This window comes from Salmo salar, chromosome 12 (genome assembly GCF_965601325.2).
Source record: "Salmo salar chromosome 12, fSalSal1, whole genome shotgun sequence".
NCBI classification, from domain to species: Eukaryota; Metazoa; Chordata; class Actinopteri; order Salmoniformes; family Salmonidae; genus Salmo; species Salmo salar.
In genome coordinates, this window is record NC_138302.1 from 92,990,655 (window position 1) to 93,012,626 (window position 21,972).

General features: G+C 44.0%; 1 protein-coding gene across 1 annotated transcript; it reads right to left on the bottom strand.

Annotated features, from left to right (window-relative positions):
- Nucleotides 1–1,372: 1,372 nt before the first annotated feature.
- On the bottom strand, nucleotides 1,373–19,651 carry LOC106566020 (uncharacterized). Its single transcript, XM_014133804.3, has 4 exons — nucleotides 19,138–19,651; nucleotides 3,728–4,206; nucleotides 3,418–3,523; nucleotides 1,373–2,801 (listed from the first exon to the last, which is right to left on the bottom strand). Exons 1-4 carry the CDS (start codon nucleotides 19,414–19,416, stop codon nucleotides 2,403–2,405), a joined length of 1,263 nt encoding a protein of 420 aa, XP_013989279.3. The 5' UTR covers nucleotides 19,417–19,651; the 3' UTR covers nucleotides 1,373–2,402.
- Between the last annotated feature and the right edge of the window lie 2,321 nt (nucleotides 19,652–21,972).

Here is a 21,972-nt window from a genome sequence, read left to right on the forward strand (position 1 = left end):
ACAGGAAGTCATTTTGGCTGGGGCTCATAATCTCTACTTCCTTTGATTAGTGCTCCCCTGATGGGTTAGTGGTCAGTGCCTGTCTAAGAATAACTTCTAGCTTCAGCATTCTTTAAATACAATATACATACCTTATGGACAAATAATCACTATCTTCACTTTACAGAGAGGGGATATGAGCATAATATTAAAGGTGACAATAGCAGAAATTATATTTCTGGCCTGAAATATTATAGCAAGCCATATAGCTATCTCTATCTAATCTCTTGTGGACATAATTACACAATATTTTTGTCCTTGGTTAACCGAGATTAATATCTACCGAATGTTTTTGCTCAGACCAATTGAAAAGTGATATTTACTGTAATACCACTCCACAAGATGAATCAAGAAAAACAGTGTTCATCACAGTTTAATCACACGCACCAGGTTGGTAATCTATATTATCTAAACAGTATATGAAAATGAAAATGTTGCCACCATCTCCTGGTAATATTTTACTACCAGAACTGGGTGATAACATCAGAACTGTATTGAAAATTCTCGGTCACACTTTGTAACACAGTGAGGATGAGACACTGACCTGTAGATCCTGGCACCACCTGGTGGCATTATACAAAGTTTCAAAAGAGCTCACAAAAAGCCTGGCGGTAAAAGAACAGCATGTCCAGTACCAGACAAGGGAAACTCCAACCACATGTACAACATGTCCAGTACCAGACAGGGGAAACTCCAACCACATGTACAACATGTCCAGTACCAGACAGGGGAAACTCCAACCACATGTACAACATGTCCAGTACCAGACAAGGGAAACTCCAACCACATGTACAACATGTCCAGTACCAGACAAGGGAAACTCCAACCACATGTACAACATGTCCAGTACCAGACAGGGGAAACTCCAACCACAAGTACAACATGTCCAGTACCAGACAGGGGAAACTCCAACCACATGTACAACATGTCCAGTACCAGACAGGGGAAACTCCAACCACATGTACAACATGTCCAGTACCAGACAGGGGAAACTCCAACCACATGTACAGCATGTCCAGCACCAGACAGAGGAAACTCCAACCACATGTACAGCATGTCCAGCACAGGGCTATACTGTTCTCACAGCCATAGGCTAAGCCAACACTATAAATAACCTTTGGGAAGAGGTTGTGAGGTGTTTTGTTACAGATCACATTACGGTCAAGGTTTCATTCCATTCTCTTTTAGACAGAGGCAAGCTTTCAGTTGCTCACATAAATGTACTAAAACCATGAGCTGAAGAATAATATTTTAACAGCTTTCTTGTAAATTGAGGTTTAAATCATTGTTAGGCTAATAATAACTACAACAAATAAGAGGACAGAAGCAGAGGTAAATAAATAAAGTATACACTTTTTTTATTACAAAAGTGCATCAATGACATCTGTGATGCAATTTGCAGGTTAGAAAATGTCACATCTATAACATGACAGAAATAAAATGAGATTCCATTAATAATCACAGCTACTGAATGTAGGCTAGGTCAATAATATGGACAGTTAATAAAATGTATTTACATAAATCAAAACCCAATAATCACACACATTTTGATGTACAACTTTTTAGTAAGGACATTTACAACTGAAATATTATCAAATAAGTTCATAACCAAGCTGGTAAGTGTTTGGACCTTCTGTGGCTTTGCCAACAAATTGGAAAGTAACTTTTGTCACTCATCTTAAAAACTGATGTTATTGCTCTGAAATTCATATTTAAAAAGAGAACTGAAAACGTCAGACTGCATACTTAGGTACAGACAACTGTTAACAGTTGGCACTGACAGTCTTTATTTTTATCTGAAGTATTCCTGATGAACTTTAAAGACCCTGTATGAGCGTGTGGGTCTTGAGGAGTGGGTCCTCAATAGGCACGTGTCTTTATCTTTAGAAATATATCTTTAATATTTCCATAAGACCTTGCCATTTTGGTGAAATGTAATTTAATTTCTGGCAATGCAGTAAAGTATGATTAATTAAAAAGGAAATGGCCCACGCTCACTCACCATTAAAGACATACTGTATCATTATGTTATTCAAGCAACTGTTAAAAACGTGACATTTCGGCCTTCATCAATGACTTTCATCAGAAAAAGTATACAGAGGGAATGGACATGTATATATAGGCCCCTATGTCATAATTTTGTCAGGCTATTAATAGGTGCCTAAATAAAATAATATGTTTTTAATGGTGAGTGAGTGTTGCGCCTTTATCTTTTCAATGATGATCACATTTTTGTTAATGCACCACGCCTCATGTTGGTTGAGTGGCCTCCACTTCTTTCAATACAGTAATGTTTCAATTGCCAAAATGTCTGCAATAGCCATACCAGAGTCAGCAACGTGTGCCTGAACCTTTTCCTCCTCCTACCATTGCTCCTCAGGAGACCAGTCCTCTGGGAAGTCATTGTCATCATCAATCTCCTCTTCCTCGTCCTTTGGATCCTCCTCCTCCAGTTGCTCTTCTGTGACACCATCTTCCAATGACTCCACTACAACTAGCTGTTCTTCTGGCTCCTCTGTCACTTCCTTTTCCACTGATTCCTCCTGCTCCATTTCCTCCTCTTCAGCTTCCTGTCCCACTGCCTCCTCAGTAACGTCCTCCTCTTCAGCTTCCTGTTTCACTGCCCCCACAGTAATGTCCTCCTCTACCTCCTCCTCAGCAGGTTCTTCCTCTGTTACCTCCTGCTCCCGTTCCGCCATTTCCGAGGCCTCTGCCGCCTCGGAGTCTACTTCCTCTTGGCTGAGTGGACCACCATTCACCAGCTGAAAGACAGAGAACAATCCGTACTGTATATTCAAGAGGACACTCGAGCATGGGTCATCGTGTATGGTGTCTGAAAGAGTTACATTTTTACATTTTAGTCATTTAGCAGACGCTCTTATCCAGAGCGACTTACAGTAGTGAATGCATACATTTCATACATTTTTTTTTTTTTATTATTTTTTTTTCTGTGCTGGCCCCCCGTGGGAATCGAACCCACAACCCTGGCGTTGCAAACACCATGCTCTACCAACTGAGCTACAACTGAGCTAATGCGCCTCTCGGATATTAGTTATATATTAGTTTAACATTTTCAACCCTTTGTCGATAAAAGTATTTGCTTTTTTCTGATCACGCTTGTTTGGTGTTTACAGAACAGAGTGATCTATTAAGTCAACCTGAAGTTATACAATACTTGACTAACTTACTGTATGTGTCAGAAAGCAGATGTAATTACTTTTGCAAGAGCACTGTGTGTAAGTCTACACTATAAGCCTCAAAACCATGATGTTCTTTCATAAAAAAATTAGAAGATGAGGAATAGTTTTATTGTACGTTTTCCTTGCAGTCCACGGATACAGAAATATAATAATTAGCTGTGGTGGAAGAGGGGCCTACCTGGCTGTGAACAGCCTCCAGCTGCTCATCCAGGGTCCTGGTCACTAACTGCAGCTGCTGCTCCAGAGCCTGGGACTTCTTGGCCTGCCATTCCTCCAGCAACTCCCTGAAACACACAGACAGAGACTCAATGAGCCATAGAATTTTAGAACCAACATATAGACTGGTATATTCTATCTAAGCATGTGACCTGACCAAGAAAAACCCTGTGTCTGTCAGGAAAAGCTCCTGCCTATAGTCATGAAAAATAAAGTACAGCCATCAAGTAACTTTCACTATTCATATAGCTAGTGAGTGAGTTCAAGCTTACTTGATTTCACCCACTTCCTGGTGGTTGTTATGAAGCACTACCCTCTGAAGACTCAGAAACTCTCTCAGTTCCCTCTGCTCAGTGACCTGTCCCACCAGCTGTGACATCAAGCCGTCCACCGTTGACACCTGCTCGTCCAGCCTGGATTTGATGTTGTCCACCGTGCTGGTCATCTGCTCCAAGCTCACTGCTAGCGCAGAGTTGGAGCTCGAAACGGCCGCCACGCTCTCCTTGACCGACTCAAAGTTGTCGCTCTTGTTCTTCATCGTGACCTGCAGGGCTGCGGAGGAGATGGCTACCTGCTGGAACTCAGCCAGCCTGGTGTTCATCTCGTTGTGGAGTGCCCATAACTGGGATTTGAGGTCGATGCTCTTCAACTGCTCTGACGTTGCCAGGGTAACCACCGCCTTCTGCTGGGCCTGTTTCTGAGCTGCCTCCAAAGCCAGTATCCTCTCCTCGATCAGACCTCCTGAGCTCATCTGGGCAGGGTTATAAAACAGATATCGGTTAAAGCTTGTGTTGCAGGGAAACAAGGTATAATCTTTATAGCAGATTTTGAGAAAGCATTTGATACGTCTAGAATTTGTTTATGTGCTTGAATTTCTTCAACTTTGGAGAGTCTCTCATAAGATGGGTAAAATTCATGTACAACAATCCTAAATAATAATAAATAAGGGTTACTTCTCTGAGAACTTTGAATTGCCAAGAGGCGTAAAACAAGGTTGCCCTCTGTCAGCATACCTATTTGTTATTGGCATTGAATTGTTAGATCTAATGATCACTACTCGCTACTCCTACTGCTCTCTCCTCGTCTGACCACGTGTTCTCGCATACCCCGAGAGCATCTGGTCAGCGGGGTGGTGGCACTGGAATCCTCATCTCTCCCAAGTGGACATTCTCTCTTTCTCCCCTGACCCATCTGTCTATCTCCTCCTTTGAATTCCATGCTGTCACAGTCACTAGCCCATTCAAGCTTAACATCCTTATCATTTATCGCCCTCCAGGTTCCCTTGGAAAGTTCATCAATGAGCTTGACGCCTTGATAAGTTCCTTTCCAGAGGATGGCTCACCCCTCACAATTCTGGGTGACTTTAACCTCCCTACGTCTACCTTTGACTGATTTTTCTCTGCCTCCTTCTTTCCACTCCACTCCTCTCCTCTTTTTACCTCACCCTCTCACCGTCTCCCCTACTCACAAGGCAGGCAATACGCTTGACCTCATCTTTACTAGATGCTGTTCTTCTACTAATCTCAATGCAACTCCCCTCCAAGTCTCCGACCACTACCTTGTATCCTTTTCCCTCTCGCTCTCCTCCAACACTACTCACTCTGCCCCTACTCAGATGGTATTGCGCCGTAGCATCCTTCGCTCTCTCTCTCCTGCTACTCTCTCCTCTTCCATCCTATCATCTCTTCCCTCTGCTCAATCCTTCTCCAACCAATCTCCTGATTCTGCCTCCTCAACCCTCCTCTCCTCCCTTTCTGCATCCTTTGACTCTCTATGTCCCCTATCCTCCTGGCCGGCTCGGTCCTCCCCTCCTGCTCCGTGGCTTGACGACTCATTGCGAGCTCACAGAATAGTGCTCCGGGCAGCCGAGCGGAAATGGAGGAAAACTAGCCTCCCTGCGGACCTGGCATCTTTTCACTCCCTCCTCTCCACATTATCTTCCTCTGTTTCTGCTGCTAAAGCCACTTTCTATCACTCTAAATTCCATGCATCTGCCTCTAACCCTAGGAAGCTCTTTGCCACCTTCTCCTCCCTCCTGAATCCTCCTCCCCCCCCCCTCCTCCCTCTCTGCGGATGACAATGGTCAACCATTTTGAATAGAAGGTTGACGACATCCGATCCTCGTTTGTTAAGTCAAACAACACCACTGGTCCTGCCCACATTGCACTACCCTATGCTTTGACCTCTTTCTCCCCTCTCTCTCCAGATGAAATCTTGCGATTTGTGACGGCCGGCCACCCAACAACCTGCCCGCTTGACCCTATCCCCTCCTCTCCTCTCCAGACCATTTCCGGAGACCTTCTCCCTTACCTCACCTCGCTCATCAACTCATCCTTCACCGCTGGCTACGTCCCTTCCGTCTTCAAGAGAGCGAGAGTTGCACCCATTCTCAAAAAACCTACACTCGATCCCTCCGATGTCAACAACTACAGACCAGTATCTCTTCTTTCTTTTCTCTCCAAAACTCTTGAGCGTGCCGTCCTTGGCCAGCTCTCTTGCTATCTCACTCAGAATTACCTTCTTGATCCAAATCAGTCAGGTTTCAAGACTGGTCATTCAACTGAGACTGCTCTTCTCTGTGTCACGGAGGCTCTCCGCACTGCTAAAGCTAACTCTCTCTCCTCTGCTCTCATCCTTCTAGACCTATCTGCTGCCTTTGATACTGTGAACCATCAGATCCTCCTCTCCACCCTCTCCGAGTTGGGCATCTCCGGCGCGGCTCACTCTTGGATTGCGTCCTACCTGACAGGTCGCTCGTACCAGGTGGTGTGGCGAGAATCAGTCTCCGCACCACGTGCTCTCACCACTGGTGTCCCCCAGGGCTCAGTTCTAGGCCCTCTCCTATTCTCGCTAAACACCAAGTCACTTGGCTCTGTCATATCCTCACATGGTCTCCTATCATTGCTACGCAGACGACACTCAATTAATCTTCTCCTTTCCCCCTTCTGATAACCAGGTGGCAAATCGCATCTCTGCATGTCTGGCAGACATATCAGTGTGGATGACGGATCACCACCTCAAGCTGAACCTCGGCAAGACGGAGCTGCTCTTCCTCCCGGGGAAGGACTGCCCGTTCCATGATCTCACCATCACGGTTGACAACTCCATTGTGTCCTCCTCCCAGAGTGCTAAGCGCCTTGGCGTGACCCTGGACAACACCCTGTCGTTCTCCGCTAACATCAAGGCGGTGACCCGATCCTGTAGGTACATGCTCTACAACATTCGCAGAGTACGACCCTGCCTCACACAGGAAGCGGCGCAGGTCCTAATCCAGGCACTTGTCATCTCCCGTCTGGATTACTGCAACTCGCTGTTGGCGGGGCTCCCTGCCTGTGCCATTAAACCCCTACAACTCATCCAGAATGCCGCAGCCCATCTGGTGTTCAACCTTCCCAAGTTCTCTCATGTCACCCCGCTCCTCCGCACACTCCACTGGCTTCCAGTTGAAGCTTGCATCTGCTACAAGACCATGGTGCTTGCCTACGGAGCTGTGAGGGGAACGGCACCTCCGTACCTTCAGGCTCTGATCAGTCCCTACACCCAAAGAAGGGCACTGCGTTCATCCACCTCTGGCCTGCTCGCCTCACTACCTCTGTGGAAGCACAGTTCCCGCTCAGCCCAGTCAAAACTGTTCGCTGCTCTGGCACCCCAATGGTGGAACAAGCTCCCTCACGACGCCAGGACAGCGGAGTCAATCACCACCTTCAGGAGACACCTGAAACCCCACATCTTTAAGGAATACCTGGGATAGGATTAAGTAATCCTTCTAACCCTCCCCCCTACCCTCCCCTCCAAGAAATATATAGATGTACTATTGTAAAGTGGTTGTTCCACTGGATATCATATGGTGAATGCACCAATTTGTAAGTCACTCTGGATAAGAGCGTCTGCTAAATGACGTAAATGTAAAATGTAAATGATAACATTAAGGGGCTAAAAATGAAGGGAATAGAGACAAAAGTATTAATGGAATGGAAATGGCCCTCCACCAAACTGGAAGTCTTCCCGACTAGCTTGGAAAGACAGTACTGTGCAATATTGAAGAGCCCTCACTGCTGCTTGATCATCCTATTTTTACAACCTAATTGAGGAGAATAAGAACAATCCCCCCAAAAAAAGTATACTGTCGCAAAGCTAACTTAAAAGCAGCATTCAACAAGAGAGGTTGGCTTTCACTTCTGCAGTGATGAATTCATTAACTTCCTCATTAGAAAGAAAATTATGAACTACTTTTTGAATCTGCATATTTCTCCAAAGCTCAGTTGTCCTGTATCTCTTGACACATTCATGAAAACAGTCATGGCCTCTAAACCCTCAAGCTGCATACTGGACCATATTCTAACTAAACTACTGAAAGAGCTACTGCCTGTGCTTTGCCCTCTTATGTTGAACATAACAAATGGCTCCTTATCCATTGGATGGGTACCAAACTCACTAAAAGTGGCAGTAATAAAGCCTCTCTTGAAAAAGCCAAAACTTGACCTGGAAAATTTTAAAAACTATCGGTCTATATCGAATCTCCCATTCCTCAAAAACATTTTTTTACTCACTGCCTTCCTCAAGACAAATAATGTATACAAAATGCTTCAGTCATAGCACTGAGACTGCATTCGTGAAGGTGGTAAATTACCTTTTAATAGCGTCAGATCAAGGCTTTCCATCTGTCATCGTGCTCCTAGGCCTTAGTGCTGCTTTTGACACCATCGATCACCACATTATTTTGGAGAGATTAGAATCCCTAATTGGTCTACACATACAAGTTCTAGCCTGGTTTAGATCTTATCTGCTGGAAAGATATCAGTTCGTCTCTGTGGATGGTTTGTCCTCTGACAAATAAATTGTACGTTTCGGCGTTCCTCAAGGTTCCATTTTAGGACCACTTGTTTTCACTATATATTATACTTCTTGGTGATGTCATTCAGAAACACAATGTCAACTTTCACTGCTATGTAGACGACACACAGCTGTACATTTCAATGAAACATGGTGAAGCCCCAAAATTGCCTAACCTGGAAGTCTGTGTTTCAGACATAATGAAATGGATGCAGCAAATGTTTTACTTTAAAACTCGGACCAAACAGAAACGCTAGTTCTAGATCCTAAGAAACAAAGAGATCTGCTTTTGGATCTGACAATTAATCACGGTGGTTGTACAGTGACCTCGGCGTTACTCTGGACCCTGATCTCTCTTTTGACGAACATATCAAGAATATTTCAAGGACTGATTTTTTTCCATCAAATCTGAAACTTTTTGTCCAAAAATGATGCAGAAAAGCTAATCCATGCTTTTGTCACTTCAAGATTAGACTACTGCAATGCTATACTATCCAGCTACCCGGATAAAGAACTAAATCTACTTCAGTTAGTGCTAATCACGGCTGCTAGAATCTTGACTAGAACCCAAAAATGTGATCATATTACTCCAGTGCCAGCCTCTCTATAATGGCTTCCTGTTAAGGCTAGGGCTGATTTCAAGGTTTTACTGCTAACCTACAAAGCATTACATGGGCTTGCTCCTACCTATCTCTCCGATTTGGTCCTGCCGTACATACCTACATGTATGCTATGGTCACAAGATGTAGACCTCCTTATTGTCCCTAGAATTTCTAAGCAAACAGCTGGAGGCAGGACTTTCTCCTATTGAGCTCCATTTTTATGGAATGGTCTGCCTATCCATGTGAAAGACACAGACTCGGTCTTAACCTTTAAGTCTTTACTGAAGACTCATCTCCTCAGTACGTCCTATGATTGAGTGTAGTGGTGTGTTGGCTGTGCTTTGGCAAAGTGGGTGGGGTTATATGCTGCCTGGTTGGCCCTGTCCGGGGTTAGCGTCGGTTGGGCACACAGTGCCCCCCGACCCACCCCTGTCTCAGCCTCCAGTACCTATGCTGCAATAGTCTATGTAACGGGGGGCTAGGGTCAGTCTGTTATATCTGGTGTAATTATCCTGTCTTATCTGGTGTACCGTGTGAATTTAATTATGCTCTCTCTAATTCTTTCTCTTTCACTCCCTCCCCTCCCGGAGGACCTGAGCCCCAGGACCATGCCTCAGGACTACCTGGCCTGATGACTCCTGGCTGTCTCCAGTCCGGCCGTGATTGGGAGTCCCTTAGGGTGGCGCACAACTGGCCCAGCGTCGTCCGGGTTTGGCCTTGATGGCCATGTACTGGCCACCCATCAGAGCCTCGTTCCACTCTAGGTTTATTCCTAAGCTCCTTGCTTTTCTAGGGAGTTTTTCCAGCCACCGTACTTCTACATCTGCGTTGCTTGCTGTTTGGGATTTTAGGCTGGGTTTCTGTATAGCACTTTGTGACATCTGCTGATGTAAAAAGGGCTTTCTAAATACATTTGATTGATTTTGATTGATGTACGCCGATGAGTCAAGTTCTCGAGTCCTCAATCTTCAACTTTGAAAGGCCTCATTGAGGACCTGGATAATTTCTCCAGTTTCTATGGACTAAGGACTTCTATGGACAATGGACTTGTCATTGTAGTTGGTAAGGGCGTGGTAGGGGGTGTTTGTTTTGTGGGGGTTTTGTCTAGGGGATTTTGTGTTCTAGTTTTCATTTTCTGTGTTCTGTTTTCCAGGTTTGGCGAGTGTGGTTTCCAATCAGAGGCAGGTGTCTTTCGTTGTCTCTGATTGGAAGCCATACTTAGGCAGCCTGTTTTCCTTTGGATTTTGTGGGTGGTTGTTTTCTCGTATAGTGCTTGTGTCCTTACGGAACTGTTGTTTGGCATTCGTTTATATTTTGTTTAAGTGTTCTCTTATAACAAATAAAGAAGATGAGCATGATACCCGCTGCGCCTTGGTCTAGCTTTTACGACGCACCTGATAACAGCTATTAACTTTGTGATTGAACACTTTGCAAAACAGATACAGTAGAATCTTGAAACCGTGGAGAGGGAAACACCTATTCACGGGAATATTACACTAATTCATTCTGTAGTGATTTCGCAGTTTAGATATTTATTCGATTCCCGATTCCCGGTCGGAATATTATCGCTTTTTTATGAGAAAAATGGCATAAAAATTGATTTTAAACAGCGGTTGACATGCTTCGAAGTACGGTAATGGAATATTTAGCATTTTTTTGTCACGAATTGCGCCATGCTCGTCACTCTTATTTACCCTTTCGGATAGTGTCTTGAACGCACGAACAAAACGCCGCTGTTTGGATATAACTATGGATTATTTTGAACCATACCAACATTTGTTATTGAAGTAGAAGTCCTTGGAGTGCATTCTGACGAAGACAGCAAAGGTAATACAATTTTTCTTATAGTAAATGTGACTTTTCTGAGTGCTAAACTTGCTGGGTGTCTAAATAGCTAGCCCTGTGATGCCGGGCTATCTACTGAGAATATTGCAAAATGTGCTTTCACCGAAAAGCTATTTTAAAATCGGACATATCGAGTGCATAGAGGAGTTCTCTATCTATAATTCTTAAAATAATTGTTATGCTTTTTGTGAACGTTTATCGGGAGTAATTTGAGGTGAGGCAGTGTTCGGTGGGAATGCTAGTCACATGCTAGTTACATGCTAATGTAAAAAGCTGGTTTTTGATATAAATATGAACTTGATTGAACAAAACATGCATGTATTGTGTAACATAATGTCCTAGGGTTGTCATCTGATGAAGATCATCAAAGGTTAGTGCTGCATTTAGCTGTGGTTTGGGTTTATGTGACATTATATGCTAGCTTGAAAAATGGGTGTCTGATTATTTCTGGCTGGGTACTCTGCTGACATAATCTAATGTTTTGTTTTCGTTGTAAAGCCTTTGTGAAATCGGACAGTGTGGTTAGATTAACGAGAGTCTTGTCTTTAAAATGGTGTAAAATAGTCATATGTTTGAAAAATTGAAGTTTTTGCATTTTTGAGGTTTTTGAATAACGCGCCACGGGATTACACTGGCTGTTACGTAGGTGGGACGATTTGGTGCCACCTATCCTAGAGAGGTTAAAGCCTACATTGTACTGAAATTGTACTTAAATCCAAATTGGTTTTCTAGCAAGCTACTATGAGAGGCCCATCCTATGTGTAAGATTGGTCTCTTTGCTTTTTTGCAGATGAAAACCTTACATTTTCGGTGGCTTGACAATGGATCCCTGTTTAAAGTATCCTCCTTTTTAAATGGTTGGCTACAATTTAAATTTCAAAATCAGTTTCACTTAAAGTCAAAAGGTTTGACAGCAATACCGCATAAATCAAGTCAGTTGGGAACAGGTTTTTAATGTCCCCATACCTTGGCATCGGGTCTATGAACTGACATGTAAAACAACAATTGACACATCAATCAGTTTGTTACATCTTAAGCTATTATATAAAACACTTGCTACAAAAAGAATGCTCAATATATGGGGCATTGAACAGTCAGCCTTGTGCAGATTCTGCCACGAGGAAACAGAATCAATAGATAATTTTTTTCTGCTGCTGTCCATCAGTGGACCCTGGCTGTGGACCCTCTCTAAAATGATCTTCCTTAAATTGTTGCAACTCCTTTACTAGCCTGTTCAACCTCTCTTTCGTATCGTCTGAGATTCCCAAAGATTGGAAAGCTGCCGCGGTCATCACCCTCTTCAAAGGGGGTGACACTAATATCTATCCAGCCTGTCTTTCTAAGGTCTTCGAAAGCCAAGTTAACAAACAGATTACCGTCCATTTCGAATCCCAACGTACCTTCTCCGCTATGCAATCTGGTTTCAGAGCTGGTCATGGGTGCACCTCAGCCACGCTCAAGGTCCTAAATGACATCATAACCGCCATTGATAAGAGACATTACTGTGCAGCCATATTCATCGACCTGGCCAAGGCTTTCGACTCTGTCAATCACCACATTCTTATTGGCAGACTCGACAGCCTTGGTTTCTCAAATGATTGCCTTGCCTGGTTTACCAACTACTTCTCTGATAGAGTTCAGTGTGTATGTCACGTCCTGACCATAGAAAGCTATTATTTTCTATGGTAGAGTAGGTCAGGGCGTGACAGGGGTTTTTGTCTAGTTTATTTTATGTCTATGTTGGTTCTAGTTTCTTTTTTCTATGTTGGGGATTTTGTCTAGTTTCTGTATTTCTATGTGGGGGTTCTAGTTTCTGTATTTCTATGTTGTTTTTTGGGGGGATGATCTGCAATTAGAGGCAGCTGGTCATCATTGTCTCTAATTGGGGATCATATTTAAGTTGTTGTTTTTCCCACTAGGTTTGTGGGAGATTGTTTTGAGTTAGTGTATGTTTCACCTCTTAGTCATGGTTTGTTGTTTTGTTTATTCGTTTATTTATATGTCTTGCATAGTTTCACTGTGATAATAAAATGTGGAACGATATACACGCTGCGCCTTGGTCTCCTCCTTCATCGTATGACAACCGTGACAGAATTTCCCACCACAAAAAGACCAAGCAGCGTGCCCAGGAGGAGCAGGGATCCTGGGCCCGGGAGAAGAGAGAGTGGAGGACGTCCTGGACCTGGGAGGAGGTAATGGCAGGGGACAAGACCCTGCCATGGAAGCAGGTGGAGACAGCGAGAGAGGAACGGCAACGATATGAGGAATTAGCACGGCAACGACGGAAGCACGAGAGGAGATTGGCAGAGTCAGGGTGGAGACCTGAGCCAACTCCCCGTGCTTACCGTGGGGAGCAGGTGAACAGTCAGGCACCATGTTATGCTGTGATGCGCACTATATCTCCAGTGCGCATTCATAGCCTGGTGCGCTCTCTGCCTGCGCCCCGCATTTGCCGTGCTAGAGTGGGCATTCAGCCAGGATGGACTGTACCGGCTCAGCGCTCCTGGTCTCCAGTACGCCTCCTTGGTCCAGGATATCCTTCGCCAGCTCTACGCACTGTGTCGCTAGTACGCCTTCACAGCCCAGTTTGTCCTGTGCCAGCGCCCCGCACTTGCCGGGCTAAACTGAGCATCCAGCCAGGATGGGTTGTGCCAGCCATACGCTCTAGACCTCCAGTGCGCCTCCATGGTCCAGTGTGTTCTGCGCTGGCTCTACACACTATGCCTTCAGTGCGCCTTCATAGCCCAGTGCGTCCCGTGCCAGCTCTCCACACACACCGAGCTAAAATGGGCATCCAGCCAGGGCGAGTTGTGCCAGCCCTATGCTCCAGACCTCCAGTGCGTCTCCCCAGTCTGGTGAGACCTGTTCCGGCTCCACGTAAGAAGCCTCCAGTGATGATCCATGGCACGAAGCCTCCAGTGATGATCCATGGCCCGGAGCCTGTAGTGATGATCCATGGCATGAAGCCTCCAGTGATAATCCATGGCCCGGAGCCTCCAGTGATAATCCATGGCAAGAAGCCTCCAGTTATGATCCATGGCGCGGAGCCTGCAGTGACGATCCATGGCACGGAGCCTGCAGCGACGGTCCCCGGTGTGGAGCCTCCAGCGAAGGTTCCCTGTATGGAGCCTCCAGCGAGGGTCCCCAGTACGGAGCCTCCAGCGAGGGTCCCCAGTACGGAGCCTCCAGCGACGGTCTCCAGAATGGAGCCTCCAGCGATGGTCCCCAGTACGGAGCCTCCAGCGACGGTTCCCAGTCCGGAGCCTCCAGCGACGGTTCCCAGTCCGGAGCCTCCAGTGACGGTCTGCAGTCCGGAGTCTCCAGCGACGGTCTGCAGTCCGGAGTCTCCAGCGACGGTCTGCAGTCCGGAGTCTCCAGCGACGGTCTGCAGTCCGGAGTCTCCAGCGGCGGTCTGCAGTCCAGAGCCTCCGGCGATGATCCACGGTCCGGTGACTCGAAAGCGGAGGGATCAGCTGGCGGAGCAGGGGCTATGTCCCGAACCGGAGCCGCCTCCTATGCTGGCGGATAAGCAGGATGTGAGGGTTCTTTGTCCCGCACCAGAACCGCATCCGATGCAGGAGGATCCGCGGGATGTGAAGGATCTTCATCCTGCACCAGAGCTGCCACCAACATTAGACACCCACCCTAACCCTCCCTGTATTTTTTTGTTGTGTAAGGTTGTGCGTTCGGAGTCCGCACCTTTGGGAGGGGTACTGTCACGTCCTGACCATAGAAAGCTTTTATTTTCTATGGTAGAGTAGGTCAGGGCGTGACAGAGGGTTTTGTCTAGTTTATTTTATGTCTATGTTGGTTCTAGTTTCTTTTTTCTATGTTGGGGGTTTTGTCTAGTTTATGTATTTCTATGTGGGGTTCTAGTTTATGTATTTCTATGTTGTTGTTTTTTGGGATGATCTCCAATTATAGGCAGCGGGTCATCGTTGTCTCTAATTGGGGATCATATTTAAGTTGTTGTTTTTCCCACTAGGTTTGTGGGAGATTGTTTTGTTAGTGTATGTTGCACCTCTTCGTCACGGTTTATTGTTTTGTTTATTAGTTTATTTATATGTCTTGCATAGTTTCACTGTTATAATAAAATGTGGAACGATATACACACTGCACCTTGGTCTCCTCCTTCATCGTACGACAACTGTGACAGTGTCAAATCGGAGGGCCTGTTGTCCAGACCTCTGGCAGTCTCTATGGGGGTGCCAAAGGGTTCAATTCTCGGGCAGACTCTCCTCTTTGTATACATTAATGATGTCGCTCTTGCTGCTGGTGATTCTCTGATCCACCTCTACGCAGACGACACCATTCTGTATACTTCTGGCCCCTCTTTGGACATTGTGTTAACCTGTTAGGGCTAGGGGGCAGTATTGACACGGCTGGATAAAAATCTGGATAAAAATCCTGGGAGTCAGAATGCACTCCCAGGACTGCTACTTCAATAACAAATGTTGGTTTGGTCCAAAATAATCCATCGTTATATCCGAATAGCGGCGTTTTGTTCGTGCGTCCCAGACACTATCCGAAATGGTAAATCAGGATCGTGCGCATGGCGCAATTCGTGACAAAAAAAATCTAAATATTCCATTACCGTACTTCGAAGCATGTCAACCGCTGTTTAAAATCCATTTTTATGCCATTTTTCTCGTAAAAAAGCGATAATATTCTGACCGGGAATGTCCATTTAGCTAAACAGAGGAAAGAAAACAAAGCTTTCGGTCGACGCGGGCACGTGCCTGAGTCTCACAGTACTGTAACCAGCCACTACCCAAACGCGCTACTTTGTTTCAGCCAGAGCCTGCAAAGCCACGATTCAGCGTTTTGCCGCCTTCTGAGAACCTATGGCAGCCGTAGGAAGTGTCACGGGACAGCTAAGATCCTCACGCTTCAATAAACAGAGACAAGAAGAACGACACCTTGTCAGACAGGCCACTTCCTGCATGAAATCTTCTCAGGTTTTTGCCTGCCATATGAGTTCTGTTATACTCACAGACACCATTCAAACAGTTTTAGAAACTTTAGGGTGTTTTCTATCCAAAGCCAATAATTATATGCATATTCTAGTTACTGGGCAGGAGTAATAACCAGATTAAATCGGGTACGTTTTTTATCCGGCCGTGAAAATACTGCCCCTAGCCCTAACAAGTTAAATGCAAGTAAAACTAAATGCATGCTATACAATCGATCACTGCCCGCACCTGCCCGTCCGTCCAGCATCACTACTCTGGACGGCTCTGACTAAGAATACGTGGACAACTACAAATACCTAGGTTAGACTGTAAACTCCTTCCAGACTCACATTAAGCATCGACAATCCAAAATGAAATCTAGAATCGGTTTCCTATTTCACAACAAAGCATCCTTCACTCATGCTGCCAAACATGCCCTCGTAAAACTGACCATCCTACCGATCCTCGACTTCGGCGATGTCATCTATAAAATAGCCTCCAGTTTAGCCTCAGTGATGTACTGGGCCGTACGCACTACCCTCTGAAGTGCCTTGCGGTCTCAACCTGCTCCACTACAGCCCCGTCGATGAGAATGGGGGCGTGCTCGGTGCTCCTTTTCCTGTAGTACACAATCATCTCCTTAGTCTTGGTTACGTTGAGGGATAGGTTGTTATTCTGGCACCACCCGGCCAGGTCTCTGACCTCCTCCCTATAGGCTGTCTCGTCGTTGTCGGTGATCAGATCTACCACTATTGTGTCATCTGTAAACTTAATGATGGTGTTGGAGCTGTGCCTGGCCATGCAGTCATGGGTGAACAGGGAGTAAATTGGAGAGGGTCTAGGGTTTCTGGGATAATGGTGTTGATGTGAGCCATTACCAACCTTTCAAAGCACTTCATGGCTACGGATGTGAGGTTGCCTTTGTGTTCTTGGGCACAGGGACTATAGTGGTCTGCTTGAAACATGTTGGTATTACAGACTCAATCAGGGACATGTTGAAAATGTCAGTGAAGACACCTGCCAGTTGGTCAGCACATGCCCGGAGCACACGTCCTGGTAATCCGTCTGGCCCCGCAGCCTTGTGTATGTTGACCTGTTTAAAGGTCTTACTCACGTCGGCTATGGAGACACAGTCGTCCGGAACATCTCATGCTCTCATGCATGCCTCAGTGTTGCTTGCCTTGGAAGCGAGCATAGAAGTGATTTAGCTCGTCTGATAGGCTCGTGTCACTGGGCAGCTCGCGGCTGTGCTTCCCTTTGTAGTCTGTAATAGTTTGCAAGCCCTGCCACATCCAACGAGCGTCGGAGCCGGTGTAGTATGATTCAATCTTAGCCCTGTATTGACGCTTTGCCTGTTTGATGGTTCGTCGCAGGGCAGGGCATGTTGCAGTTACATTGTTATATCGGTGTAGTTACACTGCAATTCTGAGGAAAACAAGTTGTGGTATTGAGTAGTTGTAATGGCAATATTTAAGATGAATAAGGTTCATTCATTTTAGAGTGATTAAAACAATGTTTAGCATATTTCTGCATTTTACCTTTCTGTAATACACATGATTTCCAGTGTTCTGTTTGGGAGAGTTGAGGTGATTATGTGATTCTGTGATTCTGTAGCAGCTTACAAAGCCAATGCATTTTCTTTTGAATTCCTAACAAGCCTTTCTGTCTGGTGTTTCCTGAGCAGTTGTCTGCTGATTTAGGATGTAAGGGCCTTCTCAGAGACAGCTAGTTAGACATTTCTCTGCTTCTGTGCTGGAGGTGTCTCCCTGTTGCAACTTGTAAAAAACCAAATAGATTTTGATTGACCTTATCGGCAACTGCTCATCCCATTTATTGACTTAGAAATTACTATTCCAAGGAATAGGAAAATATTCTCCACATCCGTGCTGGACCAACAACAAACACCAAGAACTAAGAAAGAAAACCTACAATACTGTATTGCGGTTCTGGTTAGAGTGAAGAGGAATATATGCTGTTTTGTGCAGGCTTTCTGATTATGTTCATAAGCAAAGATTTTTCTCACTCACGTTTAATATCAGTTACCTACAAGGACATTCAGTCATACAGCTGTTTCTGGTTAGCCTGACAACTCATATTAAATCTTCCGCTGCTCTGTCTTTCGCTACATACTTTGGTCTGAGAATGCCATCATTTATGTTGTTTGTGCTGACGAGTGGCACGAGGGGTGTTGTATAAAACAAAGTCATCAGCGATTGGGTCGTCTCTAACCAATCACAGCATCCAAGCCAATGACGAATTTTCAAACTGCCGCTTTACGCTTTACCCACATGTTTTCTGGCTCTGGCCCAACCTATTGGTTTCTGGATCAATCATACAGCCACCGAATGTGTTCGCATTCGGTAAAGGGTCGGGGATGTACTCAGATCCATTGCGGAGAAGAAACTAATGTCCATGGACGTGACGTAGCTTTTGGCCAGAGCAAGGAGTCTGGGTAGCCAGGCAAGCTGCTGGCATACAGGGCTGTGAAAATAGCTTGATAGTGTTAAAGGGTAGAGGGAGGCCCTGACTGATCTTTAAACAGCTGCTGCTGTTTGTTCTGTTGCTTAACAAATGTAATTTCCATTAATTTCAACATGTGTGGTTGGGAAACATGAGCATGAACGTGCAGACTGGTAGCATACTATATATAGATAGCTATCAAATCCAGTATGCATGTGTACAGTATAGGCCAGGGGTCCCCAATTACATTCAGCCATGGGCCAATTTTTCATTGAGCAGATGGTCAGAGGGCCGGAACATAGTTATAATCAATTTGTACACCGCAAATTGATCACAATAATCACAAACAGATATAGTATTTGACAAAAACAGAATTATTTCAAAACCTGTTTATATTGGGATATGACCACATATGCCTCTCAATTATGAGTGGGAATACTTGGTAATAGATTTCGGAAATTAAAATGACTTTGAGCTGATTTCCTAGTGATTTTATATTATTTTATGTCCATAAACAAACATTATTTGCTCAGAAAACCTACTGTGGAACTGTTATAGAACCTACTGTAGAACTATATGCTGTAGCGATGGGCATTCCAAGTGTTTTCGGTGAGCCGACTCATTTGGCTCAGATCACGTAAAAGAGACGGCTCATTTTTCCACTAACAGGGATGTAAACATATTTGTGCACAAAATCAGAGAAAAATAAGCTTTTACTGCATATGGAACATTTCTGGGATCTTTCATTTCAGCTCATGAAACATGGGACCATTTACATGTTGAGTTTATATTTTAGTTCAGTGTATATTCTGTGACGGGAGGAATTGATACTAACAATACTTTCCTGTCCTTTCTCCTCAATGCTTTAATAACAACTCCAAAGCCCTTGTCATTCTCAGCCGGGCTCATTTGATTGACATTATTGCAAAGACCAACGATATAGCCTACTCATGATCATGTGACAATTTCACAATCAGATCAGTCCCTTACCTGTGCCTCTCTCATCCCCATCTGCTGCTGAAACTTGGTGATTCTTATTTGCATGGCCCTAAACGTTTCTGATAGCTGATCAATTGATTGTTGCTGTTGCAGGCAAAACCAGCCCGCAGATGCCCCTCCAATCGCGACCATAAGGAACAACATGCATGGCAGCGCAAGTTGATTCACTCTTCCTCGCGACTCGGACACTGGATGGGATTCTATTAAGAAAGAGTTGTCCTCGCGCTCTGGCTTGAAGTTGGCGGCAGTCTTTGATTTGCGCTTAGTCATTTCGGATACCTTGTTCCCCGGAGAGACTCACGTACACAGGAGACGGTGAGAATGATAGCTCTCGTCTTGCTCGAGATAAAGTGGTGCTTCGATTTATTAGGGTATGCTACTGTGCTCTCTCTACTCTGCAACACCCCGTTCATTCATTGGACATCGACTGAAGTCAGGCAAGTGTTCTAATGTTAGTATCAGAAGCGTGACACCCCCTCGTTGTGGTCGGAGTTGCTGTAGTAGCCTAGCGCTCAATGTGTTTTGTAATCGAATGTAACTTGCATACAATGTTTAAAGGCTACTGTCACGTGTTATACGCCTCTTTATTGAAGTTTGATCTGATATTATATGAACAATGTACGTTTTTTTTACACTTTTTCTATGACAACTCAGAAAATTCATGTAGGCCTATGGTCTTGTATATATTTTGACAGTTGAACATATTTAGGCCTTAGGAAAATGTATGTAAGAAATATATCAATGATTTTCTTGCACATGTGAACATACAGTCAATATATTTCGAAAAAATGTATATAGCCATTATTATTTTTTTAGCAGGCCCAATGCTGTCAATCACAATTTAAAATGTTCCCTGAGCCCTGCCCCTCTCCAACCCAGATAGCGAAATTATTCCAGTGCAGCTGTGGGCCACATACATTGTGTTTTTCTGGCCCAGTATATGCCTGGGTCCCGCTCAAAACTGGCCTAAATACTGCATCACCATAAGACTAAACAGATCAGCCCCAGCAGTGACCCACAAACTGTAAAATTATGAATTCTAAAAGGTATGGCCCAGTTCTGCTGGATGCATGTAAAATTAAAAAGCTGCGGCCCAGATCTGGCCCACATATTGCACAAAGGTACGACTGAGTTCCTGCCTAGGTCCCCGGTCGAGAGGTGGGCATGATGCAGGCTGCCAGACAGACCTTATGTGTGGCTACATTAAACCAGCTATACTCCCCCAAATTACATTGATCCTCTGCTATTAAATGCTGTATTTAAACAAAAGGGCACATCAAATCTGGTTTATTAGAAGTTGCAACAGGGAACATGAGAAATGATAAAATAAGCACCATGAATTGGATTGGATTTGTGCAACAACTGCTAACATGTGAGCGTTTGAAGACATTGGCCAGGTAATCAAAAAACAAAGCATGGAATGCTGTCATACCTTGTCCACAGACAGTTTACCTTACAGGATACATGGGATTGTTTTCTGTATTTAATTTAAGATTTTTGTACTGTTCTATCTTATAAACTTTTAGGTGCCCAGTGTAAGTAGGAGCAGGGAGGCACCAGTGTAGAGAATTCTAAAGTACAATCCATTGACTGAACTGTGTCTGCTATTCTGAACATTCTATTTCAACATTTTAACAGAGCACACCATCAGTTAAACTAATAACATTTAATTATTGCAGTTTTCCCCAATTGTTTACACACTTAAACTGGCATATGAGGCACAATGACCCAAACCTTTAACTCATTTAGCAGAACCATACACCAAATCTGCAATACTACTGGCACATGTTTTGCTTTACACTCGTAAATGTTCACTTTGCAATCAGACCTTTGGTATAGGGCTGGGCGATATGGCCAAAATATTATATCACGGTATTTTTTTTTAAATTGGACGGTATGATGGTATTTTTAGTTTTTGAATAATAAAAGTCCTACATTTGCTTAATGAGTAGTGAATGATCCAAGGGTGGCAACACATACATTCTAAGTGATTTCAATGAGTCTTTCTCCATTTTGATTGTTTTATACTGTTCAATTCAACTTCAACCAAAACAAATTTCAGCATTTCTATCATTTCTGCGTTTCCTGCACTCAATTGCAGTGGTGGAAAAAGTACCCAATTGTCATACTTGAGTAAAAGTAAATATATGTAATTCGAAAATTACTCAAGTAAAAGTCAAAGTCACTCAGTAAAATACTACTTGAGTAAAAGTCTAAAAGTATTTGGTTTTAAATATACTTAAATATCAAAGTAAATATAATTGATAAAATGTACTTAAGTATCTAAAGTAAAAGTACAAATAATTTCAAATTCCTTATATTAAGCAAACCAGATGCCACCATTTTCTTGTTTTTTTTTATGTATGGATAGCCAGGGACACACTCCAACACTCAGACATAATTTACAAACAAAGCATTTGTGTTTGTGAGTCCTCCAGATCAGAGGCAGTAGATGACCAGGGATGTTCTCTTGACAAGTGCGTGAATTGAACCATTGGACCATAAAAAGTATAGTATTTTCTTTAGGAATGTAGTAAAGTAAAAGTTGTCAAAAATAAAAATTGTACAGATACCAACAAAAAAAACGACTTAAGTAGTACTTGAATGTATTTTTTCTTAAGTAGTACTTGAAAGTACCTTTACTTAAGTACTTTACACCACTGCTCAATTGAGTTAATTTCCACACTGGGTAGGGCTGCACAATATGGGCAAGTAATATAGGACTTATTTTTAACCAAATGTTGCAATTGCAATTTGACTAGCGAATTAGAGCAAAACTGTTGGAATCATGGAAATAGAATGACTATTCCAATTCTATAGTTAGAA

Coding starts and splice junctions, on each gene's coding strand:
- LOC106566020 (XM_014133804.3), bottom strand. CDS start 19,416: ATGACTAAGCGCAAATCAAAGACTGCCGCCAACTTCAAGCCAGAGCGC. Junction 3,524..3,727: donor CAGGAAGTGGGTGAAATCAA/GTAAGCTTGAAC, acceptor TGTGTGTTTCAG/GGAGTTGCTGGAGGAATGGC. Junction 2,802..3,417: donor TGGAGGCTGTTCACAGCCAG/GTAGGCCCCTCT, acceptor TCTGTCTTTCAG/CTGGTGAATGGTGGTCCACT.